General features: G+C 43.8%; 2 protein-coding genes across 2 annotated transcripts; both read left to right on the plus strand.

The window, feature by feature from the left end:
- The first annotated feature begins 3,530 nt into the window (after window positions 1–3,530).
- LOC125511252 lies at window positions 3,531–7,689 on the plus strand. The gene is made up of 3 exons (XM_048676581.1): window positions 3,531–4,008; window positions 5,976–6,664; window positions 7,171–7,689. The coding sequence occupies exons 1-3, from the start codon at window positions 3,658–3,660 to the stop codon at window positions 7,181–7,183; spliced, it is 1,053 nt and encodes a 350-aa protein (XP_048532538.1). The 5' UTR covers window positions 3,531–3,657; the 3' UTR covers window positions 7,184–7,689.
- Window positions 7,690–8,975: 1,286 nt separating this feature from the next.
- On the plus strand, window positions 8,976–13,017 carry LOC125511253 (trafficking protein particle complex subunit 4-like). Its single transcript, XM_048676582.1, has 5 exons — window positions 8,976–9,129; window positions 9,295–9,422; window positions 10,391–10,496; window positions 10,575–10,743; window positions 12,483–13,017. Exons 3-5 carry the CDS (start codon window positions 10,431–10,433, stop codon window positions 12,677–12,679), a joined length of 432 nt encoding a protein of 143 aa, XP_048532539.1. The 5' UTR covers window positions 8,976–9,129; window positions 9,295–9,422; window positions 10,391–10,430; the 3' UTR covers window positions 12,680–13,017.
- Window positions 13,018–13,306: the final 289 nt, after the last annotated feature.

Consider the following 13,306-nt stretch of genomic DNA (forward strand, 5'->3'; position numbering starts at 1 on the left):
CCACTTAGATAGACATCCCTTTAATCATATAAGTGATCACGTGATCCGTACCAACTAAACCATGTCCGATCATCATGTGAGATGGAGTAGTTTTCAATGGTGAACATCACTATGTTGATCATATCTATTATATGATTCACACTCGACCTTTCGGTCTTAGTGTTCCGAGGCCATATCTGCATATGCTAGGCTCGTCAAGTTTAACCCGAGTATTCTGCGTGTGCAAAACTGGCTTGCACCCGTTGTATGTGAACGTAGAGCTTATCACACCCGATCATCACGTGATGTCTCGGCATGACGAACTGTAGCAACGGTGCATACTCAGGGAGAACACTTGTACCTTGAAATTTAGTGAGAGATCATCTTATAATGCTACCGTCGTACTAAGCAAAATAAGATGCATAAAGGATAAATATCACATGCAATCAACATAAGTGATATGATATGGCCATCATCATCTTGTGCCTTTGATCTCCATCTCCAAAGCACTGTCATGATCACCATCGTCGGCTTGACACCTTGATCTCCATCGAAGCATCGTTGTCGTCTCGCCAACTATTGCTACTACGACTATCGGTATCGCTTAGTGATAAAGTAAAGCAATTACATGGGGATTGCATTTCATACAATAAAGCGACAACCATATGGCTCCTGCCAGTTGCTGATAACCGGGTTACAAAACATGATCATCTCATGCAACAATTTATATAATCACGTCTTGACCATATCACATCACAACATGCCCTGCAAAAACAAGTTAGACGTCCTCTACTTTGTTGTTGCAAGTTTTACGTGGCTGCTACGGGCTTAGCAAGAACCGTTCTTACCTACGCATCAAAACCACAACAATTTTTCGTCAAGTTTGCTGTTTTAACCTTCAACAAGGACCGGGCGTAGTCACACTCGATTCAACTAAAGTTGGAGAAACATACACCCACTATCCACCTGTGTGCGAAGCACATTGGTAGAACCAGTCTGAGCCGCTTCATCCAACAATATCGCTGAATCAAAGTATGACATGCTGGTAAGCAGTATGACTATTATCGCCCACAACTCTTTGTGTTTTACTCATGCATATAACATCTACGCATAGACCTGGCTCTGATGCCACTGTTGGGGAACACAGTAATTTCAAAAAAATTCCTACGCACAAGCAAGATCCATCTAGGTGATGCATAGCAACGAGCGGGGAGAGTGTGACCACGTACCCTCGTAGACCGAGAGCGCAAGTGTTTAGTAACGCAGTTGGTGTAGTTGAACGTCTTCACGATCCAACTGATCCAAGTACCGGACGCACGGCTCCTCCATGATCTGCACACGTTCATCTCGGTGACGTCCCTCGTACTCTTGATCCATAAGGCCGATGGAGAGTTTCGTCAGCACGACGGCGTGGTGACGGTGATGACGAAGTTACCGACGTAGGGCTTCGCCTAAGCTCTACAACGATATGACCGAGGTGGAAATCTGTGGAGGGGGGCACCACACACGGCTAAGACAACTGTCAACTTGTGTGTCTATGGGGTGCCCCCTCCCCATATATAAAGGAGTGGAGGAGGGGAGGGCCGACCCTCTATATGGCGCGCCCCAAGGGGGATTCCTACTCCTAGTAGGAGTAGGTTTCCCCCCTTCCCTAGTTGGAGCAGGAGAAGAAGGAAGAGGGAGAAGGAGAGAAGGAAAGGGGGGCCGGCCCCCTCCCCAATTCGGATTGGGCTTGGGGGGAGGGCGGCCCCCACTTGTCTGCCTCCTCCTCTCTCCCATTATGGCCCATTAAGGCCCAATGACTCACTGGGGGGTTCCGGTAACCCCCTGGTACTCCGGTAAATGCCCGAATTTATCTGAAACCATTCCGGTGTCCAAACGTAGCCATCCAATATACCAATCTTCATGTATCAACCATTTCGAGACTCCTCGTCATGTCCGTGATCACATCCGGGACTCCGAACTACCTTCGATACATCAAAACACATAAACTCATAATACTGATCGTCAACGAACGTTAAGCGTGCGGACCCTACGGGTTCGAGAACTATGTAGACATGACCGAGACTCACTTCCGGTCAATAACCAATAGCGGAACCTGGATGCTCATATTGGTTCCTACATATTCTACGAAGATCTTTATCGGTCAAACCACATAACAACATACATTGTTCCCTTTGTCATCGGTATGTTACTTGCCTGAGATTCGATTGTTGGTATTATCATACCTAGTTCAATATCGTTACCGGCAAGTCTCTTTACTCGTTCCGTAATGCATCATCCCGTAACTAACTCATTAGTCACATTGCTTGCAAGGCTTATAGTGATGTGCATTACCGAGAGGGCTTAGAGATACCTCTCCGACAATCGGAGTGACAAATCATAATCTCGGTTTATGCCAACTCAACAAACACCATCGGAGACATATGTAGAGCATCTTTATAATCACCCAGTTACGTTGTGACGTTTGATAGCACACTAAGTGTTCCTCCTGTATTCGGGGGTTGCATAATCTCATAGTCATAGGAACATGTATAAGTTATGAAGAAAGCAATAGCAATAAACTAAACGATCATAGTGCTAAGCTAACGGATGGGTCAAGTCAATCACATTATTCTCTAATGATGTGATCCCGCTCATCAAATGACAACTCTTGTCCATGGTTAGGAAACTTAATCATCTTTGATTAACGAGCTAGTCAAGTAGAGGCATACTAGTGACACTCTGTTTGTCAATGTATTCACACATGTACTAAGTTTCCGATTAATACAATTCTACCATGATAATAAAGATTTATCATGATATAAGAAAATATAAATAACAACTTTATTATTGCCTATAGAGCATATTTCCTTCAATATAGATGGCTAAAATTTGATTGAAAATACAAGGGGATATAATAAACTCGGACGAAGGGAGTAAAGAGTAGTAACACACCAGCATTTAGCTGCTAAAATAAAAAACACATATAAATACTCAAATGGCGAGGCAAGGCGTCGGTCCGCCGACACAAATTTGGGCCGGCCACCTAACAGCTATCTGATCTGGCGGGCACAAACAAACCAAATTTCGACTGCCTAGCACAACTTTGGCTCGGCCGCTTACCAATGGCTCCGCTGGCCACAATAGGGAGAAAGTTGGACACGAGCCGCTGCGGTGGAGGAGCTCTCCCGTGTAAGATGGAAAAAAGACGCACTGTGCGAGAGATGAAAAACGAAGGAGAGAAAGGAAAGAGATAAGGTTGTACCCGCAAGAGCACGTGTCACCTTTGGATTGGTTTATTTCTGTCGCGTGACGAGGCGACCAGCGCAAAACTCGGCCGGTCAGTCGTCTGGAATCATTTACCATACTCAAACCATAAACAAATTTTTTTGGGTCAAACAGTGATTAAAGGCTACTTTACCCTTTAGATATTTTTTTGAAGGAATGCCATCGTGGTTACTTTACTCTTTAGATCTAATTTTTGGCAAGCATGCATTCTAAACTCTAAAGTCACATGCCAAGTTTCCCATCTTGAAAGAAAGAGAGGGGGGTTGCCTTTCTCACGTGCCCCAACCGAACAAACCCTTGAGAGCAGAGCGGCTGCAGAACCAACCCAACCCCAGGCGCCAAAAACCCCAGCCCACGCCGCGGGGGCATTCCCGCAAACACCTCGCCGGCGGAGCGCCGCGCCCCCCGATGGCCGGATCCGACCTCCCGTACACCGGCTCCGTCGGCGGCGGCATCTCTCCCCCGCCGCGGACCCCTCCGTCGGCGTCGAGGAAGCGCAGGCGCGGCGACAACGACGACGGGGCGCCGCCCTCGCTGCCGAGCCGCGAGACCCGGGCCTCGGTCGCGGCGCGGGAGGCCGCGGTCGGCGCGGTGCGGACGGCGCGGCGCGTGGCCGCGGGGGCGGTGTGGGCGGCCAAGGCGGGGCGGGGCCACGGGCGCGGCCTCGGCGACGTGGGGCGGATGCGGGAGGTGCTCCTCACGGTGCGCGGCGCGCGCTGCGCCCGCGTCCCGAACGACGACGACTACCCGTACCCGCAGGTGAGGCCTCTCGCCAAGCGGCGGCGCGAATTCGTCCTGTTGGAGCGTGCGGAATGGGGTTTTTTGGTTCGCGGCGTCCATGTCCTTGGTGCACCGGGGTGTGATTGGAGCGGGGCCTTACTCGGGGCTCGCCGCCGATGATTCCGCCTTGGCGCTCGGTGATCTTTGATCTGTCGCTGCTTGTGGTGATTAGAGTGGGTCTTGCGCCAACGATTGCACGCGTTTGCTCTTGCTCTAATCGCCGGATTACCTGCTCTGTGTTTGCCTGTGCGAATTTACGGCCGCTAGGATTTGCCTGCGCGATGCGATGGTCACTCATTTCTTGCGTGTTAGGATTCTCTGTACTAGTTACGGCACCCCGTTATTAGTCGCCATGGTCCAAGAATTAGGTAGGAATTGGCGTGTCTCTTCATTCATTTATTGCCAGTTTCCCCAGAGCTTGGTCTGTCTGATACTCTGATGCCACTTAGGGGCGAAGTTCATGATGCCTTTATGACTAAGCTGGACATGGAGTTATACTACTTTCAAGATGGAATCTTATTCTATTCTATTAATACTAGTTATTAGCTCAGATTTGTGCTAGACTGGTAACTAGTGTGCTTTGATGAGATAAAATGTTGAATTGATGTCACCCCTTTTAATCTCTGCTGCATTTTTTTAAAAATTGCTTCAACATTTGCTATATTTTCTATGCTATTTATTTTGTGTCTAAATTCCAGATTTTATTGTGTACAAAAAACACATATGTATATCAAACTATCATAGTAGATATGCTGAATTGGTTGGTACCTACAAACCTGTGCGTTGCCATAGGATATGTACCGGGATCGATGTTTGGTTCGCTCGATAAATTTACCAGGCCGTGTTTATGCCATACTTTTGTTTCAGATTATCTTAGTCGGGGTGCGTGCTTTTGACAGGGTGGCGTCATCATATTCTTATGCTGTGTTTTTACGCGGGAGTTGGGCCAGCTGTCTGTACATTTTTGACGCGTGAATATGGGCGACTGTATATTATTTGGTGCTTAAGCGAAAAAACTGGCAGGAGTGGTAACACATGACACATCTGTGTAAAAGATGGAATGATGTCAGTGGAATCCGTTGGGTCATCCGAGCTGATTCCACACGGGCATATGCTTTTGATTCTGTGAGAAATGCAGGTTTGAATTTTTGGATCTAGCTGCTCTCGGAGGCCAGCTATATATAGGGGTGATTCGCTTTTGTGGCCTGTTATCTTTTAACTATCAATGCATTTTAGATAAACGGTGCTAAGCAACTTTTACCCGGGGGACATGTCTCAGTTGTCTGTTTGGTGCGCATGTACTACCCATGACACCAACTCATTTTGATCAAAATATGTTGTGGCCTTCTAAACTTGATTTCTATCTCAATCAAATGTTCTGTTCACATCAGACTAGATCGTGGTTCTTGAATGCCCATGGTAGTTCAGATTTGGCAGGTGAGAAATATGCACATTCATTAATTCTGACATTAGCAATCCAGTTGAAAGATCATGTAGTGTAGCCCTGCCAATGGATGTTGCTGCATTTAAGGATTAATAAGTCATATCATATGCTCCTTTCAGGTGTTAGTCCTAAGAGCTTATTTATGGTTGTACACTTAACATGCTTGAAAAATAGATGGGACTTGTCGTCCTAGGGTTATCCAAGATTTGATTATTATGGTTTAATCATGCTAAATCATGTCTTTATGCCGAGAGATGCAGATTGTGCAGCGCACTTGCGTGCTAAATATCCTAGTCCTGCTGACTTGGCACTAGGCCACCCTTCTAATAAGTTAAGAATAATTCCAACAAAATTTGCCGCATGAAATTACTCTGGCACTGCTATCGCTTGTTTTGCAATATGCTTTTCTATTTATTAAATGTTTCTTGAGTTATAAAACCAATTTTCTTTGATCTGATCACTGTTGCTCGAGTCTGTCTAATTCACTTCTCCATGTTGCCAGGAAAGCAGGAGTCCGGAGAGGCTAAATTGTAAGATCAGCTACTTATCTAATTATCCGCTGAAACGTGTTAGAACAGACCCTGTCGAGCATCAAGCTTCTGTCCCTGAGTGGAAAAATGCTCCATCTGTGGAATATACTGATGATTACAAAGCTGCAACCTTACCAAAACTGGGCACAGTTGTCTATCCACTAAACATGGATATCTCAGCAACTGACAAGTCAGAGAAGAAGAGGAAAAGATTGGTAGACAAGTGTAAGTGTTCTTGTCCTGGATCTGAGGACTGTGTACGATTTCACGTAAAGAAGGCAAGGAGCTGGATCAAGGATCAGTTGGGTGAGGAAGCTTTCAGAAACTGTGGGCTAGACGCAATGGGTGAGCAAGTTGGAGAGCAATGGACCACAGTTTTCAAAAGGAAACTTGAAAAAGTTGACAAGTTGATTCCTCAGAATAAACATCAGAAATTCATGGAGATTGCCTTGAAGGAGCTCGGACAGAAGGAAACAAAGGATTTGGCGAAGTATTACTACAATGTTTTTCTTCCCAGGAGATTGGCAAGCTTGACCAGGGCAGAGCATAAAAAGGACGAAGCTGTCGATACGAGTGATGAAAAGAGTGATCAAGAGGATGGCGAGAATGAACGTCATCCTCGAAAGAAAAGTAAAAAAAGCTATGGATCTTCTTCCACAAGGTATTAACATTATATGATGCTTTTGAAGATCTTTTTTACTTTCTGCAACATATGCCTGTCATTACTATCTCAGATGTTATCATTTCGCACAATGCTTGAGCAATTAGTAAGAAGTCAAAGGGGTGCCTGTGGTGAAAATCATTTTACTCTCTGCAACATATGCTTGTCACTACTCTCAGATGTTACAATTTGTCACAATGCTTGAGCCAATACAAAGAAGTCAAAGGGGTCTCGGTAGTGCTAAATTACTATTCCATTACTGTCTTATGAAATAATAACCTGCATTTTTTTGCACAATCCTGTCAGCATGTACACATTAATTACCTATGCATTTCTTTGTTGTTGGAGAATTTGTTATGGAAATAAATCAGGCACTAGTCTACTTTGAAAGTCAAGGAATAATCCATGTCCACTCTATTGTCTATTCCCATTTAGCTACCGAATATTTGCCATTGCTCTTTGCTAGTGTGGTAATTTAGTTAACTTAGAATCACCTCCTTTAACAGGTGCAAGAAGTAGAAGAGTCAGAGGAATTCGACGAGTGGGCCAACAGTTACGTTGCAGTGGAAGAAGAATTAACAGTTTTGTTGCAGTGGAAGAGGAATTAACAGTTTTGTTGTAGTAGAAGAAGAATTAGGAAACTTGAGAAAGCGGGTTTACATGATAAGAGTTTGCAGTGGAGTCAAGACTGATATCCGGACCCATGCAGTCGCAGATCTCCAGCGGTCGTATAAGTACAAGATTCTTACCTTAGTTACCGGTGACGGGCACCCTAAGCAGGTCTCACCGCCACCACGACATTTGACGTAAACATGTGTTCATGAGTTCGTTTCATTTTTTATTTGTTGTTGCTGTAATGTGCATGGCCCAAAAGAGAGAAGGCAAGTGATATATGGAGAGTGGGCATATAGAGCCTGTCCAGAAATGCATTTAGGTATTCTTTTGGTGTATCCTCAAACTCAAATCTGCAGATGTAAGTTGTTCTGTTGGTCTTATAATTACAGATTTTTGGGGAATGTCGCATACATGCTTGATTTTGGATCATGATATGATATGGTTCTCATCTAGGGCATTCTTCAGTACTGCGGGCTTGCAGATTAGTGATAGTGGTGTGTTTATTTCCTCTCTGGTGATTGATGAACAGAAACAGTCAGATAACTAGCAGCCTAAACAATTTTTTCCTTGTTCCTTTTCTTTTCCTTGGTTTTATTTTTCCGCTCTTTTTTTCCGCTTGTTTTGCTTTCATTTCCTAGGTGAGAAAATATGTGAACACCTTTTTCAAAATGGGACTTAACCAAGTCTCAATCGATGCTATATTCGTAGAATCTTACGTTGAGATCCGTGCAAAATTTTCTTTTCTTTTTCTTTCTTACATGTTATATCATTTGACTTAGACTTGATTAAGTCTCAATCGACTAGGACCTAAGCACACCCATTTCAAAATCACATGAGTATATTTTCTAACATATGGAAACAACCATTCTTATTTCTTTTCAAATACATTAAAAAAACAAGACCATTCAGGACGCCTTTAGAGGCATGTTTTTTTATAGAAGTCTCTAAGCACCATGCGCCACTAGGCCTCGAGTGCGAGTGGGCTAGCTTGCTCCTTGCGAGCTTAGCCAACAGGGTGACACCTTGTTCTAAAAATTGAGAATGGATGTTTTTGAAAGTTTTATGTGCATGAACATTTTTTAAATACGAGATGGACATTATATTTATATTTTCTATGTGCAATTTGTTTTCATTATTTGGTTGATTTTTGTTTTTTAACAAACTAGATAATTACATGTGCGTTGCAACGGAGTAAATATTTTGTAGTATGATAGTCTATGATTCCAGATTGCCTACACAATTATTTATCAAATCGTGCCCATGTTTACCTACCTAAATAAATTTTAGGATTTTATTTGACAATCACTTATTTGATAAGAACTTATTATCTTGTCAAAGAAAACATAAAGGTCGATAAAAGACGAGAGGGCAGGGAAATGTTCGACGAATGATAGAGGTGGATGACAGAACCTTATGTTTTTTTAAGCAGGACCAGAATTGACTAAATGCGAGTTTTTTTTAACACAGTACAGACACAAACCCTCATATAAACACACATACGCACACTCACCATAGGCGTCGGGAACGTCTTCTTTCACTAAAAGCGTATCGCCGAAAATCTTGAAAAAAATCCAGGATAAATGTGAGCATCAGGATTTAAACCCTGATGAGCTAGGGATACCATTGTTCACCTAACCACAGGCAGGTTGATTCACGACTAAATGCAAGTTAATGGGCCGTCAATTACGAAATCATTCGGGCGTCGCTTCTCTTTAGGAGGCCTGTACACCGGCTTAGTCGCCGCTATTCGCTCAAAGAGAAAGAAAAAAAAAAACGGCTCTCCTCACTCGTCTCCGACGCCTTTGGATCTCGCCGAGCCGTCGACATCGTGCCTCCTCGCCGCCGCGAAGGTACAGCTCCTCGTCGCCCCCTTGTTCCCACCCCTCTCTCTCGTCCGCCGGCGCGCATGGGAGAGCAGGGGCTGCTCCCGCCCCTCTCCCCCTCATCCTCCTCCCATCTCCCCCCTCCCCTAAATCCTTCATTATTAACTTGATTTTCGGGTATGGTGCGAACAGAGGAGGGATCGCACTCCCGCACGAACGAAGGAGCCAGGGTTCTCCGCCGCCGCCACTGCAGCCGGCCCTCCGGCGAACCTCCAGCCCGCGCCGCCGCCTCCCGGAGCAGCGCTCCTCTGCCGGCCCAGGTACTCCCTCCTCCCTCCTCCCTCCTCCCTCCTTCCTCCCCCTGCATCGGCCGGATCTGCTGGCTCGCTGCAGGCCGCGCTGCCTCTATGTTGTCCTAATTGCAGTGTATGTCCTCTAAATAAAACTGCAGGCAATGACCTTCTTGTATGAATATATATGTTTACAAGTGCATGTTGTGTAAGGAAAATATGATGATTACTTCCTATCTACTCCTGCATATTGTGAGATTATACTGTGTAATGGAGTTTGCTTGGAAGGTGTTTGTGGAAGTGTTTGTATGAAAATAATTGACATTGGTGACAGCGTACATGGCCATTAGAAATGTGGAAGCGTACAGCTTAGGAGGCTTGTAAGATAATCTATTTCTTCCTGTTATTGTTATGTTGTTAACATCTTCCTGGTAAAATTGACCAATGTACAGATCACTGCTTTATGGTCAATTGCATATATAAACATATTCGCTCAGGTCCCAGAGGCATTACAGACGATTCACAGACAAATCTACAATTTCACACTTTGTCTCAACCAAACACCTTCCAGCTTTTCCACAGCAGTTTTTGTACAATCCACAGCTCAACCAAACACTGCCTTAGTTAGTTTATACGTAGTAGTTTGGATCAGATCGATGTTCCACTCCTTAATTGTGCACGACCAAATTAAATATATGGCATCAACTTGAACAACGGATTATGCATTTATTTCACTGGATATCAGCAATGGTATAGGTAGATTGTACATAAGGCAGTGGAATTAGCATTTCTTAAATTGTAGCTTTTGTATTGTTATTGTGTCCAAGTTAAAGCTATCTGTATGGACAATTTCAGTTCCAAACAAGTTAGGTGTCCAGTTCCTTGGTTAGTCGTATATTTTTTCTTTTTCGAAATGGCGTATATCTTTTCTACATGTACCCAAATTTTATTTGTCGTTGATTATCTAATGTATATCTTTCTATCTACATCTGATACAGGAGTTTAGCTGTTAATTCTGCTCAGCCTTCTTGTGTGGCTATGGGGACAGTCGCAATCTACAGCCTTTTCATCATCAACAAGTCTGGCGGCCTTATATACTACAAGGTATCTTCTTGCACTTCTCTTCCTTTTCTACTTTGTAGAGAACTAGAGATAGTCTGAACAACGTGCACATCTCCCCAGGACTATGGCTCAGCGGGGAGAATGGACACCAACGACAGTTTGCGTCTGGCGAGTCTCTGGCACTCGATGCATGCTATCTCACAGCAGCTGTCCCCTACCACTGGCTGTACTGGCATTGACCTCTTACAGGCCCACAATTTCGATCTCCATTGCTTCCAATCCCTCACAGGTATTCACTTCCCTTAAGTTGTACCCACATGCTTGATAATGATAAATCGTCACCACACGCTTATACTAGTGGGTTTATGTACCTTTTGGGTTGTGGTGAATGATGTTTTAGTAGTGGATATTTTCAAGTTAAGCAGTACAAGCTGTGGTTTTATTCTTCACTTACTGGTTCACAATTGGTCCCTTAAACTTACACAAATTTGTCCATTACTTTTTCTAAATGTTCAGAATATAATCTCATGCAAATGCAAGTTATTAACAACAACACATGTGGCCTCTCCATTATCCACAGTTGTGCCTTGAGCACCATACATGCATATTGAATTAAGTGACATCATTGAATTCAGTTACTTTAGGTTGCTCTTTTATTTGCCATCTAGCAGAAACAATACTTGTCGTTCCTTGGATTTGTAGGCAGCAGCCATTTCCTTGGTGAATGATGTGCATTAGCCGTTATGTACTATTAACACAGTCATGTCATCCAACTTTCAATGACTACAAATTTATTTCTGTTCATGTCATGCTAGAGCAGGCATCTGCCCACAAAACTATAAGCAGTAGCAGAACTCAGTAGATCAATCTAATTGCATCTGCTCTTGGACTTGATCCACACATAAGTACAAAGCTTCCTTCCTTGGTTGTTGGTACACGTCAATATATTTACTAGATACATCCATTTTTATCCATTTCTGCGACAAGTAATTCGGGACGGAGGGAGTACTATTTTGATGCTTCAATCATAATAATGACGCTAGTAACTTTGCCCACTGGACTTTGTGGTTTGACCGTTTGCCATTGGCGTGGGTTCCCATCAAAGGTGCAGCGCAAACGGGCAGAAGGTTCTCAGATTAGTATAGTTTATATAAAGGGCAGCCCAGTGCACGTGTAGCTCCCGCTTGCGCATGGTCTGGGAAAGGGTCTGGCTACTTTGGGTCTATAGTATGCAGCCTTTCCCTACATTTCTGTAAGAGGCTGTTTCCAGGACTCTAACCCGTGACCTCATGGTCACAAACTTTACCGCTGCGCCAAGGCTCCCCTTCAGATTAGGATAGTTTATATGCTTAGATAAATTTCCTTTTGATGGGAATTAGTTTCTTAGGGGCTAAGCACCATCCCTGCTGAAGAGGCAGCATGTACCCCACTTGATGAAGCAATTGAACCAGAAATAATTATAAGCCTATACCGTCCCTTGCACGATAAGGATTAGGCCTTGCTGGCAGATAGGTGAGATCGAGTGCCCTATTCCCGGTCTTTGTATCCTTAGCAACCGCAGCACATGGCACTGTGTTCTGTAGGACTAAGAAATGAACCAGTGAAGTACTTGTATACAAGTGTGGTAATTTATATTTACTGCCAAAGAAATTGAAGTGCTGGATTGTGTTACCAATTTATTCGAATGCCAATGTGAATGTGGGGTCTATACCCAGAGCTAACTTATCCTGTTAATTTTGTCAAGTTTATTTGGTTAGGATTTGATCTACGTAGTGACTCAAGATTTTTGGAAGTGTTATATTAAAAATGATCAACATGAGAAAGTAGATATTCTAAAATTGTGACGCCCTTCAGTTTTCTTCTGTTCTCAGCTTGCGTTGCTAGTAAATGGTATGGCTCTAGTTTAAAATCAGCATACCTAAACTATGCTCTTAAATTGTGGATTCATTTCTTTACCCGTTAACCGTGTCATTTTATGCTTTGGCACTGTCTAGTTACTGACCTGGCTGGTTGCATGGCATGCTCCAGGGACCAAATTTTTCGTTGTATGCGAAACAGGCGCTCAAAATATGGAAATCCTGCTGAAAACTATATATGAGCTGTACACGGAGTTTGTTTTGAAGAACCCATTCTACGAGATGGAGATGCCAATCCGGTGTGAGCTCTTTGACCTCAACTTAGCTCATGTCATCCAGAAGGACCGTGTCGCACTTCTGGGCCGGTGAAACATGAAAGGAACATACGGAGCACAATTTCGTGTGTGTTTCTCTACCATCTTTGTATTTGGTCACATAGAACATGGTTCTTCTTGAAAGTGATTCTGGCTGGTAACATGAATGTGGTTTGCACTTTGATATCTGTAAATCTGCTATACAGTGCTGGGTTACAGCATTTCCAAGACAGACGATGTGTCTAGACTTTGACATTGCTGAGTTTGAATTTCCATGCCTCCGTGATTTGAACAAGATTATGTATTGGTGGCCATGTGGGTAAATAACCTGTATAACGGTCGGTAATACCATGAATATCAGATGTTTTATATACTGGCTGTCTTTTTGGACCATGGGAACCAGCTGTTGGCTAATTAATTTCTGGTGGTGAAACTCTATGGTCTTTATTGTTTGTGCTCTGTTTCTTCTTTCCCCCGGTGATGCGGCAGGAGCAGCGCACGGGCGCTTGGGTGTATCTCTCCGAATCCGAGTGCGGCGTTTCGGTACTCAAAAAATTCCAATTTTTTTTGTGTAGTAGATAATTTTATGCGTGAGGTTTGCTTCAATTTTCAGATCATTTGAATATTTGAGTAGCTCTCAGCAAAAAAGACAAATCAGGTCAGAACCATGAATTTGTTTTTT

This window comes from Triticum urartu, chromosome 5 (assembly GCF_003073215.2).
Source record: "Triticum urartu cultivar G1812 chromosome 5, Tu2.1, whole genome shotgun sequence".
Lineage (NCBI taxonomy): Eukaryota > Viridiplantae > Streptophyta > Magnoliopsida > Poales > Poaceae > Triticum > Triticum urartu.